Source organism: Pteropus alecto, unplaced genomic scaffold (genome assembly GCF_000325575.1).
Source record: "Pteropus alecto unplaced genomic scaffold, ASM32557v1 scaffold33, whole genome shotgun sequence".
Classification (NCBI taxonomy): domain Eukaryota; kingdom Metazoa; phylum Chordata; class Mammalia; order Chiroptera; family Pteropodidae; genus Pteropus; species Pteropus alecto.
This window is the reverse complement of record NW_006435762.1, coordinates 5,193,213-5,211,450: the sequence shown is the minus strand read 5'-3', so window position 1 is coordinate 5,211,450 and position 18,238 is coordinate 5,193,213. Positions and strand designations below refer to the sequence as shown.

At 35.0% G+C, this 18,238-nt stretch overlaps 2 protein-coding genes across 7 annotated transcripts in view; one reads left to right on the top strand and one right to left on the bottom strand.

Moving 5' to 3' along the window:
* The window catches only part of NLGN1 (neuroligin 1), a 957,767-nt gene extending 948,657 nt beyond the window's left edge, over positions 1-9,110 (bottom strand). The window contains exon 1 of one of the 4 annotated variants that reach the window (XR_003046029.1): positions 8,249-9,110. The gene's annotated coding sequence lies outside the window, so the exon portion shown is untranslated. The remainder of the gene's footprint in view (positions 1-8,248) is intronic. The other 3 variants (XR_003046028.1, XR_003046030.1, XM_025046070.1) reach the window with 3 other exon arrangements.
* The window catches only part of SPATA16 (spermatogenesis associated 16), a 223,248-nt gene that overhangs the window by 20,534 nt on the left and 184,476 nt on the right, over positions 1-18,238 (top strand). For 2 of the 3 annotated variants that reach the window (XM_015588523.2, XM_006910842.3), the window contains exon 2: positions 3,991-4,621. In XM_015588523.2, the coding sequence (XP_015444009.1) occupies positions 3,998-4,621 (624 nt within the window). In that variant the 5' untranslated portion in view covers positions 3,991-3,997. Of the gene's footprint in view, positions 1-1,820; positions 1,932-3,990; positions 4,622-18,238 lie in introns of all 3 variants that reach the window. The other variant, XM_015588522.2, reaches the window with a different exon arrangement.

Here is an 18,238-nt window from a genome sequence, read left to right as displayed (position 1 = left end):
TTCCCTCTAAATGCTCAATGAACTATATGTACACTTCTCTCCCCCTTCCCATTATTATTTCTTGCACAAAACTGCACTGAAGACCAAATTATTATTTCTATAGAGAAGTTTAAGGGCCAATGCAGAAATACTCAGACACCTGTTTCATAAAAACAATAAAACCTTCTTTCTTGCAAAGAAAAAATAATGCAGGTAGGGATGGGGGACAGCTGGGGGGAAGACTGGTGTGGGAGAGTGTGAAGGAAAAGTAAGCAGAAGACAAGAAGGAGGTGGGGAGGGAGAGGGGTGGTGGAGAGGGAGGGAGAGAGAGAGAGAGAGAGAGATGAGAGAGAGAGAGAGAGAGAGAGAGAGAATTACCTTCCAAAAGCAGTAGTTATAAAGATAAGCTCATACATTTATATGTGTTCAAGAAATGTAAAATAAATGCAGAAGAGATAGGTCATGCTGCTGTAGATGCTAAAAATGTTACTAACTACAACCAACTACAGACATTCTGACATATTTTAGCCACTGATGCTTGAAGTAGAGAATTTAGAAAGGTTACCTGGGTGATACCATGAAAAATTTGGAATAGCTCACCCATCAGCATTTCCTGTTTATATTTTTACAGTCTATTATAAGAATGAATATGAGTCAGCGATCCTTAAAATCAGATATTTTGAGCTTTAAAAAAGTTTCAAGAGCTTCACATTTCTTTTGCTTCACACATAGCATTGAACCAAGAGGGGAGCATATATGTAATTTCTATAGTATTCATCAGAATCAAGCTTTATTTGGAACTTAGCACACGATGTTCTATAAATTTTACTCAAAATTTTACTTAAGAAACCATACAGTGCATGCATGATGTGTTGGAGTTGTGCTACTTTCATTTCTGTATCTCTGCTACTGAAAAACGTTGATATAGATGTAATTCCTGAGTGTCCATCCAAAAGAGGTCTTAATTCACAGATTGAAGCTAACTCAACTTAAATCGCATGTGCCACAAGAACAAACATAAGATTGAGTGATGGCCAAGACAGCTTTCTCCACATCACTCGGACTAGCCATATTAATGGTCCAAAAGATATGTTGGATGCCAGCAATGGTTCCAAGAGAGGAAAGAAAACAGGGCCTTACTCAAAGTAAAATTGTGTGGATGGAACCTATGATTCTCAGCCATGGTGATCTCCTTCATGATCAAGCATAACACAGACTGCCTAAAATTTTATTATTTTAGGTATTGTCCCCCCATAGAAACACAGCTCTAATATGTCAGTATAAATCCCTGGGAAAATATTATTCTAGTATTAAACTTTTGCAGATTAACATCCAAGATAGTTGTTGTTAGAATTATTGGAATTCACACTTTCTCATAAGATAATATAGATCATTATAGTAGATTTTTTGGTATGTCCACATTTGACCTAAACCTTTCCTAATGATATGAATCAGGAAAGTGGCTCAAAGGCTAGAGCCATATGTACAGTTTTCTTTCTTACTTTTCTGTCTTTAAGAATCATTGTTCTGACGTATGTCACTTAGTATAATACCCTTTGGGTCCATCCATGCTGTTGCAAATGTTATGATTTCATTTTTATGGCCAGATAATATTCCATCATATATACATACCACATCCTTTTTATCCAGTCATCTATTGGTGGACCTTTAGGTTGTTTCCATATCTTGTAAATAATACTGCAATGAAGATAGGGATGAATATATATTTTTTTGAATTAGTGTTTTGGATTTCTTCAGATAAATGCCCAGAAGTGGAATTGCTGGGTCTAAAGTAGTTCCATTTTTAATTTTTTGAGGAATGTCCATACTGTTTTCTACAGCGGCTGCACCATTTTGCAATTCCACCTACAGTGCATAAGGGTTCTCTTTTCTCCACATCTTTGCCAACACCTGTTGTTCGTTGGGTTTATTGAAGATGGCCATCCTGACAGGTATGAGGCAATATCTTTTTGTGGTTTTAATTTGCATTTCCTCTGAGCATCTTTTCATATGTCTGTTGGCCATTGTATGTCCTCTTTGGAGAAATGTCTATTCGCACCTCTGCCTATATTTTAATTGGATTGTTTGTGGGTTTTTTGGTGTTAAGTTGTATGAGTTCTTTATAAATTTTGGATATTAACCCCTTATTGGATATACCATTGGCAAATATCTTCTCCCATTCAATAGGTTGTCATTTCATTTTGTTGATTGTTTCCTTTGCTGTGCAAAAACTTTTTAGTTTGATGTAGTCCCATTTGTTTATTTTTTTCTTTTGTTTCCCTTGCAGAGAAAGACTAATACCATATGATCTCACTTATATAGAGAATGTAAAAAAAAAAAAAAGAATAAACAAAACAGAAACAGACTCATAGACACAGAGAACAAAATAAAGGTTGCCAGATGGGAGAGGGGTTATAGGGCTATGTGAAAAAGGTGAAGAGATTAGGAAATGCAAATTGGCAGTTACAAAATAGTCACAGGGATGTAAATTACAACATAGGGAATATAGTCAATAATATTTAAAGAACTATGTGTGGAGCCAAATGGATACTAGACTTATCCAGGGGGATCACTTCATAAATTACATAAATGTCTAATCACTATGCTGTACACCTAAAACTAATATAATATTGAATGTCAACTGTAACTGAAAAATAAAAAGAAAGAAAAAAAGAATTATTGGGTCAAAATTCAGGGTGTTTCAAATGTTTTCTTTAGGCAAACCTCTGTCTTTCCAGCATACAAATATGAAAATAATCAACAACATTAACAATATCATAAGTCTTGAGAAGCTACTCTAGACTATCTGGTGTCAGATAATGTCCTTGTGTAGATGACAAGAAGCAAGAATATTAGATCTTTTCCAATTCTTATCTTATTATCATATTCAGCCCTTCTTTTTTGCATTTTCTCTTCTCTTTGCATTCTGATGTAAGTCTGCAATTAGCTATCCTAAAGAACAACATTCTATAAAGGAAAGAAGTACCCCAGGCTAGGAGGTTTTAGAGTGGAGGTCTCAGGGTGGAAATAGAAGTCCAGGTTCTGCTGGTGACCAACATCATGACCTGGATAAGCAACTTAACCTCTCTCTCCCTTAGTTTCTTTGAAAAATGTGGTCTTTATTCTTATTTACTCTACAGAGTTAATTCCAGGACAGAATATGATGTGCAAAAGCCTTTTAAAAAAGTAGGAACCAACCATATTACATAATTATTAGGTCTTAGGACATTTTATATTTTGAAACTTATCTAGAAGCAGATAACCTTTGCATCAAAAGACTGCTCATTATATTTTTTGAACATTAGTGATTTAAGAAAATGCTTTGTTTTCATATAATATACTATATTGCTATCATTGCTACAAAAATATTCATACAATAGACCCAAGATTAATATTTGGCTCCGCATTAATGAGAGGTTGAAGGTTATGTTGTTCTGCTTTCAAGTCAGTTCTAAATAATAGTTATCTTAAAGTAGTTTAAACTTGAGATTTTTTTATTACTAATAGAAGAAACAAATCAAGGAAACATTGTGCTCACAACATTTTGGAAGATTTTCAGAGGAAGCAGCTGTGGTTTCTTTAGACTCCCAAGTCTATTATACAGGTTAGCAGTATATTTTATAATGAGTTCTAGACCACCTGCCTCTTTCAGGAAATTAATATCAAAATGGATTTTTTTTTGTCTTTTTTTGTCCTCAGTGACTATAAGGTTTTCCTATTCAATGAGTCTGGGCTCCCCATAAAAATGTTCATTCAACGTTGTTCAACTATAGATGATTATTTTTAAGATATTGTCTAAATGTGTTTTCAACAAATTCTTGATGAGTGTTGAGAATGAAACATATACTTCCTTATTGAAAGAGCAGCAGATGATGCACATACAGTTTTACTTTATCATGATAAATATCTATAATGAACAAAACAGTGCTTGAAGTGAATTTGACTATAGTCTTAAATCACTGAAACTTTAAACTATAGTTTTAATTATTTTCCTTCTTCTCACCCTTATAGGAGTTTCATGGGGGAATCAATGGATTCAGGAAGTAGTAGGAGTGTGGAGAACACAGTAAATAGGGTCTATCCTGATCAGCTTGTTCCAAAGATAAACACAAGCAAGAAAATGTCCACCTTAGCAAACCCATCCAGCATCTTGGAAATGCCACAGGAGATTAAGAAAAGCTGTGGAGACAAACAGGTAGAAAACCCAGTTGAAAGACTAAAAATGGCAAAGAGCATCAAAGAAAAACAAAGTAACGATTTAGAGAAATTGGCCTTTAAAAGGAAGGCAGAAGGCGAAGAAAAGCCAGCTGGAAAGAAGGAAGCAAAGATCATGGAAATTGACAGCCCTTTGCTCAACCTGCCTTTGCCTCACATCCCCTTAAAGAACATCATGGATGTGGAGGTGAAGTTGGTCTACATTGATGAAGAGGATGTGAGCTATGAGTTTGTGGAGCCCTTCATATCCCCTGGAATTCGGCCAACGTGCCGAGCAGCTGAAATAGTAGACCCTTTGCATGTACCTAATTTCAGCTTTCTGCCTCAGATTGACAAATGGCTTCAAGTAGCCTTAAAGGATGCCAGCTCTTGCTACAGACAAAAGAAATATGCTGTGGCGGCAGGACAGTTCAGAACAGCACTGGAGGTATGGGATTAAAAAATATATAGATATGGTGAAGGGAAACTGAAATGAAAAGTTGTAATTAAATTGAGCAGCTCTGATCATATGGTAATGAATAGTGATCATAGGGTGAAAACACTGAATGATATGAGGATAATGTGGTACCCAATTTACACAAAGCAAATAATATATGCCTGCAAATTAAAATGCCTGTGTGCACCCAACATATAGAAAGCACTCCAAAAGCATACAACATGCTTTTTCTCTATTAACAAACCTTAAAGTGAGTGATAACATATAAACGTGCTATTGGTTTTGTAATGTAGATGTATACCTACAAAACCCATAAAGTTTTAGTACAGTGGTGGTGGCTAGAAATACAGATTCTCTAGAAATAGGCAGTTAATGAGTATACAAATTGTGCATTTTTGATATGTAGTCTTCATGATTAAATATAACCATCTTTAATTTTTAGCATGGGTTGATAATATATACATGATATATATTAAAAACAAAATAACACCTTTTTATTTTATCATCAACCTTTGCTTTCCTTCTCAGTCTGCTGATCTGTGTGAATAATCATTTTTCTCTCTACGAGCAAGTAAGTTGGTCAATATCTTGATATAAAGAAACAGACCATGGACTAAAATAAATTTGAGAATTACCACTAAAACACAAAATAGGTAGTAGGAAAAATTGCTTCATCTACTGACTCACTGAACCTATGAAAGGATCGAAGTATGTAAGTAGAAGTCCCATTGGCCTGGCAATGTGGGTAACTTCATATTTCATTAATTACAAAAAAAGTCAATGTATGCTATATATGTCTGGTGGCCACTGGAGATATAAAAAAATATGAGTAAAGACATGGTTCCTTCCCTCTAGCAGTTTGGTGGGGGAAGCAGACCAGTAAACAGTTAAATAGAGATGTCACAAAGGAAAAGTGATTGATCCACTGTAGAACCAGGAGCATGGCAGGAGTCAAATGTGAGATGTTTGCGATGGAGATTTAGGGAGTAAAGTATTATTTCCACTGTTACTTGTAGGTTAAAATGACTACATCTACAATTAATTATTAACGGACAGTACCAGACAATAGCACCTCTAAATATTGAAAAAGAAACTCTAAGCACAAAAAGGGAGGCCCAAAGGGACATGAAATAATTAGGCAGAGCACAAATAGATGCATTTATAAATATTTCTGTCTTCATAAAGGGTCACTACACAAAGAAGGGAAGAGTGACGCACTATGTAAACTTCTGAACTATGTAAAAAGTGCCAAAAATATCAACTTATCTACAAACCACTGAGAACTCTCTGCTGTTTTATGTTTTTTTAACTAAAGACCAGAAGCCTCTGGCTGAAAGACTCCAGGAAGAAGCCTGGGCACTTCTGCTAGGGCCATTTCAGCTGAAGATTTTTGGGGGTAAGGGGGGCAGGGTTAAAAGTGTAATTTTACAAATAAAGAAAAATAATCATTTTGGCAATGAAAAAAGAGAGGCATAAAATAAGAAAAGATATAAACTTCAAATTAAGCCTAGGTAGAAGGAAAAGATATCTACATTAACTAGAAGAAAATATACAGTTTTTCCATAAAACCCAATGTTCAAAATTATAAAACTTAAATCAAGTTTTAATGACCCCAAGGCGTAATTGTACTGGAAAATGCGTGTGTTCTCTCTCTCTCACCCACCCTACCTCAAGTTTTTAGGAAAGTGTTGGATGCTGACACTAATTACTGGTAATTAACAAAGGTAATTATTTTGAGACCAAAACTTAGCTTAGACATCTGGCCTAGCTTTTGTCTTATTATCTTGGGAGTTAACTTCGAAATCTTACCTAGAAGGTCTCTTAATAAACCAAAGCTACTGGGAGCAGAAAAGATTTGTAATTTCTTTAACTCTTTCTTCTCTATAATTTAACTTCTCTGAAATTTAACTTCTTTAATACTGAGTGTTCTCAGGTATTACTTAACACATCTCTCTCCCTTTTCCTTAGGTCCTAGCATGTCTTTGAGTAAGATAAGATGGATGATAAAGATTAAGACATGATGATAAGAATCATACCTGAAAAATAGATGCATTGTTTGAGTGTGTATAAGTTAGGATTAGGTTTGGCTGCAAAATAACAGTGACTAAAGCAAGAGAGAAGTTTATTTTTCTTTCACATAAATGCAGGTAGAGAAGTGCTACCTTCTGATGGTAGGATCATCAAGGTGCCAGATTCTATTTTGTTCTGCAAGATGTAGGTTTGACCTCATGATCCAAAATGGCAGCTTCTGTTGGTGTCACTACATTCACATTTTCACCAGCCAGAAGGGGGGAAAAGAAAGGATAGAGACACAGTGTGTCCTTATAAGCATACTTCACAAAAACTGCACATACTATTTTCATTTGTTTTCTCCACTGACCCAAATTTAATCACATGATCGCACGAACCTACAAAAGAGGCTGAAAAATATGGTCTTTGTTGCAGATGGTCCTAACATTCACTGGTCCTATTACTGAGGAGGAAGTGTAGAGCAGTATTGAAAGATAACTAGCAACTTCCCCTTAGAGTGCTTTTCACTTGGGAGGCATTTAGAGGCATATAAAACGTTTTCCAGATGGGCGGTACAAAGTCAGCTGTAAAAGGTAAAGGTAAAACCACAAAAAAAAAGAAACAGAAAAGTGAAAACTGAGGAAAGGCTCTGAAGATTTGTGAATATTTATTAATTTACATGATAACTTCCAATGTGTTGAATAATCCCATTAGGAATATAAGGTTTATATGTTAGTTTTCCTGTGCTCTTGACAAAATATTAACTCATTTTATTTTCATAATATCTAGTCACTAACTAGATAGGTAAATTTACAATAATATTTTACAATGATTAAGGTACAATGGTATGCAATGATTGAGAAGACAATGGTGTAGCTTCCAAAGAGCAGTCAACTTTAATCTTTTAGGATTTCAGAACACAAGAGGCATTTATTAAATGTGCTTGGTAAAACTTATTTTGCTATGCTTTCTTTTTACCATATAAAGTTGAACCAGTTATGTAGGTAAAATTAGTCTTGAGCTCTTACCAACTCATCGATCTTTGTTAAGTTTTATTAAAATCAGTCGTCATTTGCTCTTGTGTTTATATTCACATCACAAGTCACACAAGTAGAGAAAAGGATATAAGCTGAAGATAAAAACACAAATTTATATTAAATCACATTTTTCATGCCTAGATGCTATTCCCTGTACTTTTTAGAGGACAAGTATTCATTAACCCACTATAAAAATAGTCTGGGCTCTCTATAAGGAAATATATGACAATGGCCTCGTGTAGTTAGTTGTATCTGCATATTAGGCAATACACAGTACTTTGAACAAATTGTTTGGCTGTCAATAAAAAGTAAGAAAAAATTAATAAACATTCTAGCTGCACTTTCATAGGAAGAATAATTATTAATAAAGTAAAGACCTGTGGGAAAACTTGAAGGTCTGAGAACATACTAAACAGATTTTTCTTTTCACTTATTGGAAAACACTCAAAGAAATTATAAAAAGTTCTAAGTTCATGGCATGCAACTTAAACAATACTATCATTTCAACCTTACTCATAAGATCTTAGTAATGAAGAGGCATACAACTTTGAATTAGAATAGATCTATACACACCTTTCAAACTTCACAGCTTCAAACGATCCCACTGAGCAGGCCAAAGAAGTTAGAACACAGCGTATCCCTTACAAATAGAACTCTGAATTCTTCAGATTCATCACGTAGGAATCCCTTGAGGTGCTAATCTTTTTATAATGTCTTGGCACTCCGGCCACTGATCTGTGAAGTTAGAGTAATAATTCACATTTACGGAGTTCTTCTATGGGTCAGATACTGTATTTCACATTCTTGGAATATTTACATTTATAATTCCATTTTATTCTCATAACAAGCTTATGAAGTGGCATTATTATTATTCTTGTGTTATTAATGAGAAAACTATGGCATAGACAGGTTAACTAACTTGCTCAAGGGTCAACAGATAGAGGTGGTCGAGCCCGGAGCTGAACCAGGGAAATGTGATTCAGAGTTCACCAAGTTAACCGTTATGCTTTTCCTACTCTAATTGTGAGTTCGTTGGAATTGCAGACTTTCGGACTGTGCCAGACCTGCAGAATCAGGATGTGCACTTCGCAGTTTGAGGAGCATGGCACTCTGTAATACGCCAACATGGAACAGTCACCCTCCAATTAAAACTTTGCAGTTCGGTCCCTAATATAAAATGCCCCTCACTAATTTCATAGGAAAGAATTTCCTTTTAAGCAGTTTTTTCTATAACGATGGTTTAGAAATTTTGGAGTTCAAGGGCCCATAATTTTTTTTTAAGTTGAGGAGGATTGACATTGTATTTGTGTCACACAAGAACAGTACAAAATTACCATCTATTATCATCGGTATTTCATAAAAATATGTAGTTGTTTAAGACCAATGGAAAAGGAAGAAAATAGAAAGGGCATAGTCTCAGAATGAAGGATATTTAAAAAATAGATTTATTTTTAATTTTATAAAAAGTCGACTAAATTGTCTTTATTTTTTAAATTTCCCCTTGGATCAGTAAAGCATTGGATTGAGAACCAGCTTGTGAGAATCACTGTTCTAGAACATATTCCCTTTATGGTAAACATTAGGTATCTGGGAAGATCGAACCTGCAGAGGGCCTTCTTATGAGATTACTTCCAGTGTAATGGAATTTGGTATGAGGCAGGTCCATTTTGGAGCCCATCCAAGGGGATTTATTTAATGAAGTAGCAAAGATATCTCATTATAGGGCAGCCTCACCTATAATTGCTCTGCTGAGAATAATTCTGTAGCAAATCTCTAGGGCATGAAAATGTGGACATCCCAGAAAGCTTAACTTAAAAGAATTCTAACACAGATAGTTCTTAGTGCAACATAATAAAGAAATCAAGAGTTTGCCAAATTCCCTGAGGGCCTGAGCTATCTTTTACACATCTGTGGATTTGCACATGAATTCAGTATGCATTTCTTAACTCCTGCTGGGGTCCAGGCCTTTTTATTAACATATCATCACAATAACCCTCAAAAACAGATATTATCATTCCCATTTTATAGATAAGGAAACTGATGCTATAAAATGTTAAACAAAAAATTTAAAGTGCCACATCTACTTTTTGGTAGGGCTGAGACTGAATTCAGGTGCCCTGATTTCACATCTTAAACTATTGCTTTCACACCTTAAAATGTGTAAAGATTGTAAAGGAATATTGTAAAAAATGGAGATTCTCATGTGTTAGATCTCTGATGGGCCACAAAATGTCTCATTTCAAATAGCTCCCAAATGATGTTCATGCTGCTTATCCAGGGACTAAGGATTTATGCCATGCCACTGGTATACAAATGCCTGCCAATGCAACCTCTAGCAAGTAAGCAATAAGCATTTCCATGTAGTATCTAGCTCACACAGCCCTAGGTGGCCAAGTAGGTCCAGAGCTGTGATGTATGATGATGCATCGAATTTGGAATCAGATTATCTGTGTTTGATGTTGCTTCTGGTACCTAATTGCTATGTGACTTTGAACAACTTTCTTAACCACTTAGAACGCCGTTAAGAATGAATGAATTCTAATGCCCAGCTATAAGGTATTTTCACATAGAATTGCTTGTTGAAAATAATGATGAACTCTAAGTTCAGAGTTCAACTTTTACAACTTGTCATTGTACTTCTCAAGTACAATGTACTTCTCATTTCCCTATACAGTATATATTTAACTTCAAACTTTAGCACCCCAAAGGATTTTGCCCAATTCAGTGTTTATCATCATTGTTTTAATTCGTATCCCTTTTCCCCTTTGATTAACATTAAAAATGTATCCTCTTCTTTTAATGATATTTGAAATTCAGTCAAAGCAAGGGGTCAAAATAATGCATTGCTTTTACTCTATTCCTCCTTTCAAAAACAGTTATCTAAATCAAACACTATTTTGAACTATTCACTGCTTTTGATAAAAATACAAGCTTTCACTTTAACACACAAATTGTTATGCTAGAAATAGTTCAAATTATTTTATTTGTCACGTATAAACCATCAAACTCTTTACATTCAGAATTAAACATTTCAGTTTATAACTTGACTGTTGTCATCTTTGTTCCATCCAGGGACACCATAACTAATAAGTATTTAATGATAAAAGATTTTCATAATTCTAGCAAATTTACATAGCAAGAAGATACAAAATAAATGCCTCTCTTAACCTCAAAAATAAAATAACACAATTAGATATATCCCAGTAATTAGACACTAGTTAAATAAGACAAATCTCTAGAAAAGCAGGATTTGCCATTAGAAGAAAAAAGTGTGTTAAAACCACTAACATTTGCCAGCTGTTTCAAACTGACATAGTTCTAGATGTAGGGGATACAAATATAAATAAAACCTAGTCCCTGCCCTCAAGAAGCAAGAGATTAGAGACAAGGCATAGAGTCTTACTGCCTGTGTCCCAAGACTTCATTTTCATTTTCAGTTATATATTATTTTAATTTAGTGCATTATTATTGTTTATATCTTAAAAGTTTCTTTTTTCTGAAATGTGTCCTTCAAGTGAACATTTTCTAAATGTTCCTACATATTTCAGTGTCATTTAATTAGCTCCAGTGGCCATCATCCTGACCCCAGTGGAAACAAAAAGATGAAAAATTTTAAGCTACACGTAGGAGAGTTGATTATTGGTTAAAGGCACACGGTACTTTTCAGGCTATTATGTTTAAAAAGGATGGGAAATGGAAAGGCTGTCTAAGGTGATTTCCCAATTTAATGGGCCCCTTTTAATACTGAGGCTTTTTGTCCATATGGCCTGGAGCCATTGTACACCCACCAAGTAACTCATCTGACTTCTGTTAAGTCCTCTCCCTTCCCTGCATGTGAGCAGCCATTGACACAGCAAAAAAAGAGCCACAACCCTTATTTGTAGACAGCACCCATAATGTAGGAGAGCTTGTGAGGATGGATGAGGGGAAAATCAAAAGGCGGTGAAGAGTGGCAAAGTGGGGCAACTGAGGGTTGCAAGGAAGGCACTGGCTATCTCAAGGGGAACTGAGTTTTCTCATAGTGGTAAAGTGTGGGGGAGGGGCAGGTAGGAGAATTTTCAATAAATAAAACTATATTCTATCATCTGTATCACTTTACAAATGAATTATATTTTATATAAAAATACTATAAAACTCATAGATTCTTGATGTAATTGACTTAATTGACACAATTCTGATATAATTGTCTGGGCTCCAGACAATGACCATGCCTGAGGCATTGGTCTTTTTAAGTTCCTAGGTCATTTTATTGAGCAGCTAGTAGTTGAGAACTGCTGACATAGAAGATGCTAATTACTTCATTCTTTAAAATCACCTACAATTGGTATTAACTCACATGTGCCTTTTTAAAAGGAACTGTGAGACTTAATATCTGAACATGCTAAAGCTATTAAAAAGCATCAAGAAAAATGTAAATGTCATTGCCATGAAAATTTATTCTTTGGAAATTTAGACTTAATCTCATATTCACTTAAAAACTAAGTTAACTTAATGACTACTTTCCTATTAACACAAGAAATAGATTGTTATTAAAGTCCAGTCAGTGGTTAGTTAACATGTATTTCTGATATATTAAATTTGTTTTATTAGCAATGCCCTCACAAAAAAAATGAATTATTAATCCAAAGGAAGCTGAATAATATTATTTTCATGAAGATTATTTTCATAGTTTACAGGTGGTTGCTATGGGTTTGAGTCAAATGACGGTAAATGTTAGTGTAATTTTTAAATATAGTTAACTCTGTTCACATTGTTGTGAATCAAAACCCTTAAAAACTCAGTCATTGAAATCTTACTCAATGTTAATGTCCACACACACACACACACAAAGATGATTCTTATCAAAATGTTGGATAGTATTGCTCAACATTTCTTCTGCTATCCAATTTTTCAAATTTATTACAAGGTTTACAAAGCCAAATAAAGTTAAAAACAGCAACCCCCTCTCTTTCTTCCACCCATTGCAGCCTTCAAACAAAAATAGTATGATATTCAAATAGACTGTACAGGTACTGAGTAGATGAGATCCACTCGAATTTATTCAGACAAATATAACACAGAGTGAGGTTGTGGTTACTCTTAACCACAGATGATCTAAAAGAAAGTTAAGAGAAAAGTTTTATTTCAACATCTAGTTATTTAACTCTTCTGTTGCCTCACTTGACATTCACTAAAATAGAGACTTTGTTTTCACCTGAGACACAGTTCTGTTCCTATCAGAGAATAGGATGCAATTAGGCAGGGGATAATAAAAAAGGGAAACAGATTTTTATTGCACTGTCTCAGTGTGGTTTCCTTATTTTGTATGAATTGTTATGAGTACCTAGAACATTGGATTCATACATAATTGAGTGCCACCACCAAAGTATATTTTATATCCAGAAATAACTAACTTCTGGAGTACTTGTTTTGGTCTATGATGATGATGATGATACTAATTAATTTTATGGGATGAGTTATATCAATAAATTAGCCACCAGTTATTAAGTTACCAATTTTTCATTGCTTTCTATCCACTCGTTGGGTGGCATGGGGGTAAGAGCACATTATATGACAGGCTTTCATTCTCAAGGAATTTAGACTCAAGCTTTAGACAAAAGTCCTATAATTGTAAGATAATTAGGAATCTATCAAGTGTTCATTGTAGCTATGTAGAACAAAGGTTTAAGATGGAAGAGTTTGGTAGAATTTGTGATACACATTTATGAGCATGAACTCTGTGGCAATCACTTTATATTAACAACTTTAATCCTCACAATAGCCCTGTGGTCTTGGAACTATTATTATTCTCTATTAAAGAGATAAAAATGCATAAAGTACTCATAAAAATGATGAGAAGATTTGGGGTGAATTTAGGGAATTGACTGTACCTCCAAAGCAAATAGCTTAAGGGAAAAGTGGAGTGGCTAGAGGGAATGGAAAATGAGAATGATATGTGAGAAGAACATTACTAACAGGATGGAGGACTGGAGGAAGAAGCATGAAATGAAAGAAGGACAGCAAAGAGATGGGTGAGTCAGAGGAAAGCATTATCATCAATTAAGGTTAGGTAAGTAAAGGCAGACCCAGATGGTCTTAAAAACCAGGAAGAGGACATTGGGATCTGTGTTGAAGGCAATAGGAATATTCTTGGATAAGAAAATAATAATGCAAAAAAAAAAAATTTAATTGAGAACCAATGAAAGAAATATTGAGTAGTTACTACTTTATCAATAATATTACGGTTATAACAGGAGCTACTACTTTATCAATAATATTATGGTTATAACAGGAGCTACAAGGAAGTATAAGATTTCAACACCCAAAGTGTATCTCTTTATTCTTTCTTCAGTTACATCTGAAATATAATTATACTCTTCTTATGGTAGATATTTTATTTGCCATGACTCAAGTGTTGGTTTTAGGAGAAAACAGCCAGGGGGAAGAGAGTATGAGGGAACCAGAAAGAGAAAACTTCAGGGTAAGATAGGAAGGAGTTTAGGTGTTGCTAGGGTAGAAAGCACAGCACAGAATGAGAAGAAATGAAGCTGGAAGAGTTGTCAGGGGACCATGCATGTCTTGTCACAATCTTGAACATTATCCAGTAGGCAACAGAAGGCCTCCCACAAAGATTAATGTGGAGAATGGTAGAGTAAGATTTTTGTTTTTTTCTGTATCATTCTACGGTATATAGAGAGCAAAAATAGTGCTCAGTCTCTGGGTTAATACCCTATTACTAGATTGTGAAATCAATTTGATGTGTTGTGGTCAGTACTGTGTTTAATTGAAATAAATAGAATAGAATAGAATAGAATAGAATAGAATAGAATAGAATAGAATAGAATAGAATAGAATAGAAATACGATACAGTAGAAAATATCAGAGTTCATGGAACATTGGAAGGTAAGTTTTACTTTGTGAAAAATTTTGTTTCTGTTATGTATTTGGCTATATCTATATCTATAAATAGAAATATAGATGGGGAAGAGAGAGAAATAGATTAATTATGTGTTCTCGAGTTTGTGTGTGTGTGTGTGTGTGTGTGTGTGTGTGTGTCCTGGTAAAATATACTTTTTATCATAGATCATGGTCAAAAATACTCAAAAGTCTCTAGTTTAGAGGCATATTTGAAAGGGAAAAAGACTAGAGGACATAGGAGGTTACATCTGTGATAATCTAGGTGAGAAAAGTAAAGGACAAAACCAGATAAGTAATAGTAAGTATAAAGAGGAGAAACCAAAGTAAAGGAAGGAAAGATAAAGGAAGGAAAAGGAAGGAAGGAAGGAAGGGGGAAGAAGAAAGGAGGGAAGTACGGAAAGAAGGAAGGAAGGAAGGAAGGAAGGAAGGAAGGAAGGAAGGAAGGAAGGAAGGAAGGAAGGAAGGAAAATTTTCACACCTTGGTGGCAAGTGAGAAACAACAAAGTATTTCCTAAGGATCATAGTGCTACCATCTTAGGAACATGAGCACATTTAGAGGTAAAGCGGTTAAACTTAATTTTGTCTTTGTTTTGTGTAAATACTGATGGCAAGCTCAGTTGGAGCAGCATATTTGTTGATTAGAGGCATATAGCAAGCACAGAGGAGAGTGAAGAGTTTATGACCAAAAAGAGACAGTGAGGAATCATCCATACCTGATGCTATCTGAAGTGTAATAAACAGGGAAGAGGAAAAAATCCTGAAAAATGTGAACAATTAAGAAAGGACTCTCTCTCAGATTAGGAAATGATGAAACTAAATTAATGAAGAATTCTAAGGAGTTACTCCTTATGGACCTGGAGGCTTGGGGTAAATAGCTAGTTACTGAGTTTCTAGAGGTAGCATTAAAAGTGAAAAATAATCTGTTTGGCTGTTAAAGGTCTATGATAGAACAATTTCAATGATTTTTGCTGCAACTCAATGGAACAGGATACACTCCCATTTAGCAAGCCTGGGGATGAAATAGTTTTGACCGGAAAAGGTGGACTAACCATGTTCACATATTCCATGTGTAAGATGTGGACAATAATTTAGCAAGCCTACTTTGTACCTTGAAATTTCACACATTGGTACAATTAGTCTTTGTACTTGTTATATGGTCGAGCATACAATCTAATCTCAGTGACCTCTGTTGAAAGAATAAACCATCATCTGAAACTAACCTGATTTCATTGCTTGTTATCAAGGGAAAACTGTGCTTGTAGGCATAGCCTTTCTGAACAAAGCCAACTTCCAAAAGCGGAGGTGAGATTGGACAGGGAAGAAGTAGGCATGATGTCCAAAAAATTTACTTTGAAAAGAAGAGGAAAACAGGGCAGTAGTTCAATGGGAATGAAAAGTAATGGGCTTACTTTGACTATTTTAAAGAATATGAACACTGGGCATGATTATATTGGAAATGCTCATAGAGAGAAGGAAGAAAAAAGTAATGAAAAGGTGATTAAAGGCATGAGATCCCCAAGGAAGCATGAAAAGATCAGGGCCTGGATAAAGATGGAAAGGTTAGATTTGAACACATGGAAACCCATTCCACTGAGATAGGAAGGAAGAGCTTTTATGGATAGAGGATAAGTTGAGAGACTTCTTCGCTTAGATTTTTTGAGTTGGAAGTAGTTAGGAATTTGAGACTTGAAACTGAAGATTGGACAGGCAACAGAGACAAATTAGACAAGGGCTAAATAGGATTAAGGCAGAGGATTTGGGGCCTCTCTAAGGAGAGGGAACAGGAATCTATAATGGCAACAAACTGCAAAGTTATATAATTTTCTACAATGTGTTTCTGAGAATCCAACCCTTTTGATTGATTCACACTTGAGGTTTCGATGAAAAGGATAAGGGAGCAAAACTATTGTCACTCATGTTGAGAATGGTTATAATGGTGGACTGTAGGTCTGGGCAGGGTAGGACAGGACAGAAGAACGCTGCAAGACTAAGAGAATATGTAGAGGTTCAGGGACTGATGGTTAAAGCAAAGGTGTTTGAGTAGAAGAGAGTGAAAGAACTGAAAAGCTAGGTTTGGTCAAGCAGTAGTGCTGGAGTATGAGATCTGAGAGATTAAGTTCTATGGGATTGGGTTGCTAAATTAGAGAAGTTGATGGTTGAGCAGTTAAAAAAAAAAAAAGGTTAGAGGCCAGAATGTTAGTGGATGACTGCTGAGTCATCTACAGCTGGATATCTGAATCCATTCAGGATGACGTTGAGATAGAGCAAAAAACCAACTCTTAGTAAATGTAGAGAAATAATCAGGAGTCTAGTAGATGACAGAGTTAGGGTAGAATAGCTAGATGGTACAGTGTTCTTCAATACTGTGCTAAGGGACAAGAAGGACAAAAATTTCCATGTAACAGAGGCTATAAGGAACGTGGGCTCCTTGAGGGATCAGCATAAATCAAAGAATGTGGAAAGAATATTCAACCTCTTGATCAATTGTTTGTAGTGATTGGTTCCTAATGGAAGGGACCACAAACGTGAGAGGACAGATTTCAGAAGGAAGCCACAGAGCACAATTGAAATGAGATTATTGGAGTGTCTCATGCAAAGAGGGGTTGAAACATGCTTGAGGCAGCAAGTATTAACTGTCCCTCTCATCCATTCTGACTGGTCAGTGGTCTTGCCCAGATGAAGGTCACTATGTAATCTACTTGTGCTCATTCTTCTTGGGAAGCTCAGCAAGTCTTAGTCTGAAGGCGGAAAAGAGGAAAGAGGCTTTCATATCCAGCAAAGTGTAGGATAATTTTCTTTTTTTTGTTACTCGTACTTCTCACATGCCTTTTTTTCTTATGTATGTACAGCACTAATCAAAAAACAGTACAGGTTATTAGAATGATGTAAACTACTACAATGATAAATTGCTTTTATAACACACCTTTAAAGTTAGTCAGCAAAGTTGTTTGTATATTTTGGCATGTTTATTTATATTTATTAGATTTTTCTCTTGTTTTTGATATTTGAAATATTGAATAATTGTTATGACTACTTAGGAAGAAATATACCAATAAATATAGTGGTAATCACATCTTTTTAATGAAAAAAAAATCACCCTAATTTACCTTGAGTGTTTAAAAGTTAATTTAAAATATTGATAAGAATATTTGCTAACATACTGTGTATGTCTGCTGTTTGTGTGCTCTGTGCTTTCAATACATTCTGCTAGGGATATTTCCTAGAGCCAGGTTTTAGATAGGGTGATAATTATTTGTTTGCACATTAAGTTTTAAACACAACTAATAAGTGTTTTTAAATACCAAGCAAAATGGTGAAAAATGAAAATTAATGAAACGATCAATATTCACACTTTCTGATGCCTTCATAAGGTGTGAATGTTGCAAGCTGGTAACTTCACACCAGTGGTTCTTTTGTTTTTATTTTAATCATTTTATAACTTTAAAATTTCATTCAGCCATGGACTAAAATAAAATGCCCGAAGAGTTTAAAGTATCTCAGGCCTGATACTAATCTCAAATTAAGAATGAACAGAATGCTCTACCATTTGTATGTGTTATGAGAGCAGCAATCGAGTAGCCACTTAAGCAAAAGAAGTAAGTAAAATATTATGCTCTTAAACACTGGGAACATATGTCATCTTAGAGTACAGGAAGCCATCACA